Source organism: Aplysia californica, unplaced genomic scaffold, assembly GCF_000002075.1.
Source record: "Aplysia californica isolate F4 #8 unplaced genomic scaffold, AplCal3.0 scaffold00618, whole genome shotgun sequence".
NCBI classification, from domain to species: Eukaryota; Metazoa; Mollusca; class Gastropoda; order Aplysiida; family Aplysiidae; genus Aplysia; species Aplysia californica.
Genome location: NW_004797888.1, coordinates 181,385 through 185,252, shown reverse-complemented (window position 1 = coordinate 185,252; position 3,868 = coordinate 181,385). Strand labels below are relative to the sequence as shown.

General features: G+C 42.2%; 1 protein-coding gene across 2 annotated transcripts in view; it reads right to left on the bottom strand.

Annotated features, from left to right (window-relative positions):
* The window catches only part of LOC101848842 (intraflagellar transport protein 172 homolog), a 51,994-nt gene that overhangs the window by 26,689 nt on the left and 21,437 nt on the right, over positions 1 to 3,868 (bottom strand). For both annotated transcript variants that reach the window (XM_013087663.2, XM_005107641.2), the window contains exons 23-27: positions 3,136 to 3,231; positions 2,272 to 2,343; positions 1,864 to 1,942; positions 1,387 to 1,507; positions 827 to 971 (exon numbers count right to left, since the gene is read on the bottom strand). In XM_013087663.2, the coding sequence (XP_012943117.1) occupies positions 827 to 971; positions 1,387 to 1,507; positions 1,864 to 1,942; positions 2,272 to 2,343; positions 3,136 to 3,231 (513 nt within the window). The remainder of the gene's footprint in view (positions 1 to 826; positions 972 to 1,386; positions 1,508 to 1,863; positions 1,943 to 2,271; positions 2,344 to 3,135; positions 3,232 to 3,868) is intronic.

Sequence of the window (3,868 nt, the reverse complement as noted above, 5' to 3'; positions counted from 1 at the left end):
GGGGGGGGTTGGGTCAGGCTGGGAGGTGTTCTTACGTAAAGATTCCCTGGACAATAGTGACAAATAGAGTATTTTGGTTTATGACTAGACAACCTTGTGGCCTAGAGGTTAAGGTTCCTGACTCTTTCTGCTGCCTTTCTGAAGCTACTCCTTGGCTCCTTACTGCTGTATTTCAGCCACACCCCTGATCTTCTGGTAGGAAAGATTTACACCTAGCTTTCTCGGACAAGGGCAAAAAATCTCGGAGGTCCTGTGTGCAAGATGCGCACGTTAAAGATCCCTTGGTGGTCTAAAATTGATAAGAGTATGCTTCGGCCGCCACCCGCGCAAAATTCTAAATTTCCTCCCAACTGAAAATGTTTTGTATGTCCATAGCACTCATATGACCTTATGCAATTGTGAGCGCCGTAAAACACTTACCAAAAAAAAAAAAAAGACAACCTACTGTATCAGAACATGACACTAGAGTTCCTCTCATTTGCCTGTATTGGCACAGTATCACATTTGAAATTAAGTAACAACAAGCATTTCTACTATTTCATTAAACTTTTCTGAACACAGCAAGTTAGTGAGCTTTAGCTAGAGAAGGTAAAATTAATATCAAATACAGAAAGCAGAAAAATAATGGACTTTAGCGAGAGAGAGAACTCTCACCAAACATATACGTATATACTAAAGCTCTAATGTGAAGAAAAATTTTTTTTGGAAAAAGACAAAACTTGTAAAGCTTAAGTCAGAAAAGAGCAAGGTGTGAACTGGGCTGTACTGCTGGGAGCCTCTGGTATGGACAGACTCTGGTGAGGAGAGTCTCAAGCACAGCACTCACCTCATACTCCCCAATAGAGCCGTAGTGGTCTCCAATCTTCTTGTAGTATTTGGCGGCCATTGACGAGTCCTGAATCTCCAGGATCTGTACAGCCTTGGCCCACTGGCGTGAGCTGATAGCTGCCTCCACGGCTTTGGTCGTCGCTCTGAAACAGTCAATGGAGGTTACAATATGACGCTGTTGATAGTTGGGGGTTATATAAACATTGAACACTGATGCTCAGTTCAACATACAATGTCTATCACAGTCGAGTATTCACTTTGCATAGTGGCTGTCGGTACATCATTCAATAAGGGCGAACATTGAGTATTTCCACAGATGTTGCATAATTACAGTCAATGCATCTAATCCTTCAATGAGATACAAAACAAAAACTCCCTGTTCCTGAAAAACTTGTCTAACATCACGCCAATAACAAACATACAGAAGACAACACTGAGATATGAGTGAAATCTTTTACAGTTTCCTGTCAGACATGTGCTTTCTTCTCCTCCCGCCCTCTTCTTTGTCCCAGGCTCAAGAGGCAAAGCAATGCCAAAAAGCCTGTTGAGAGAACATACCCGGCCTCTATGAAGTGGTTGATGGCAGCGTCCAGTTGTTTCTGGGACACCAGGTGGTCACCAAACTCTTCCTCCAGTTTGACCACCTCTGAGGGGAAGGCATGACGTGCCAGGTCCACAGCTGTCAAAGGGGGAGGGTGTTGGGAGGTGAAGAAATAGAGAAAACAGTGATAGAGAAAAGTAGCATGTATTCCTGTGCATTGATTGACTATATCATTATTGTTATTACCAAAAGAAAAAAAAAGCCTTTGTTCTTAATCACAAGATGAAAAAAAGTGGGTCATCAACATCACAAGGAAAACTGTGTGCTCTCTATAAAACTTCAAAGCATTGTTTAACACTTAACCTCAAACAAAACTGACCTAAAAAAAAAGAGTAAAAAACCTAACAACCAAACCACACAAAGCAAATTTTACTTTATGCCTATCCCTCTAATGCTAGCCTCCTGCATGAACACATCAAGTACCCAGCGCCTACCTCTCCTGAAGTCTTTTCCTTTCTTGAAGCACTCCATGGCTCTCTGGTAGTCCCGGATCTTCTCATACAGGTCCCCAGCCTGGGGAGAGACAGCCACACACACAAATCTCAGAGTCACACCACAATTCAAGTGAACAACATCAGCAACACAGTCATCCACAACTCACATTAGCACAAATGGAATCAGGATGCCTTTATCTACGGAACACATAGAAATCTAAGTAATAAAATATGTTCTCAAATAAGAAATTATCCAGCAAAAATCTGAACAGAAACAACATAATTTAGGATACAAAAAATGAGTCATCAAGTTTCTGCCTTGTACCTTAAAAATCTAGGAACCCCCTCTCTCCCATTTACACAAAATGGTTCAGTGTACATAAAGAGTAACAAGTTGAGGGTACATACCCGGTCATAGAGCTCGGACTTGATGAGGGCACCAGCAATGCGAGAGATGAGGTCTGAGTTAGACATGAGCTCCTAGGGAAAGACACACATGAGAATAAGGTCAGCTGACTGGTCTTCAAGTACAAGGGAACAGGGAAGGCACATCCTATACACACACATACATACATATACACATACAAACACACTTTTTGCACACACACACTTATTAGAAAAACACATAAACATAAAAATACACACACACTCGCACATCCAATACAATTCAGTGACAAGTGACATTTACACAACACTCACACACATAGACTTAATATATATAACAGCCGGTTCATGAAGTCAACACAAACATTTACAAAAACATTAATACTAGTACACACACAGAGACCTTCATCATCATGTACAGGTATACACACACAGACAGATATACATTCATACAAAAATATACGTACACAGGCAAAAACACATACAAGAACACCCACATACAAGTACAACATACAGATATGCATGCTCACATACAGGCGCACAAACAGACATGCATACATAAAGCACACGTAAAGAAATGAATACACTCAAACACAAGCACACACACATACAATGGCACACAATGAGATTCATACACACAGGCTTCCATACATATACACAAGCACACAACAGGAACGTGCACACACACACACACACAAGCAAGTCCGCACAAATGAGGGAACAGATACAGATATGCGTACGTACAAGATTTGCACACACACTTACAGGCACAACACAAGACATGCATGCATGAACACACTCACAGACACACAAATACACATGTATACACACTGACAAACAATGAAAATATAGCCCCTGTGAAGAATACACAGTTGACCATGCGCTAACCTCTCTACTCGCAGCCAACCTGGCAGCCCTGGCAGGAAGTCCGGCCTTCATGTAAAGGTTGATGGCTGCCATGTAGTCGCCTTCACGTTCCTTCAGCTGTGAAGAGGTAGGCAGAGGGGTGACAGGGGGAGGGGACGGAAGGCGAATGGTTTAGGGGGGGGGAAGGAGGGTTGGGCTGTCAGAGTTGAGAAAATGACAAAACCCCCTGGCATTTATCTTATGCACAAGACCTCTCCATCAAGCCAATCGCTTCATTTGCAACAGCAACAAAGGAACAGTCTTATTTGTACTTGTTGTTTGCATTTTAAGACAGTAGAAGGTAAAAAACATTTGTCAAAGAGAGGAACAAAACATGATTCTCACAAAATTAGCAACTGAAGCCCTTTCCTTTAACAAAATCGCAAGAGCACTATCAAATTCAGCAACAAATAAACAACAGGTTTCTTCTGGCAAAAGACAGACAGGAAAACTACACATGAGCTTGTTACAATGTACGGGCCTTAAGTGAATATGCTGGGCCATGCATTTACAGACACCAGCACAATGCTATGAGAAACCAGAGCAAAAGGTACCTCCATGATTTCAGTTTCCATCGCTTGGGGAAATAACACTGACACAAGAAAAGCCCTAAAACCTCTGATTCCTATCCCCCACCCCTATCAAAACAACAACCACCCTCTGAACCACCCCGCACTCCACTGACAAAAAGATCCCACTCTTTGATGAGGGGGGG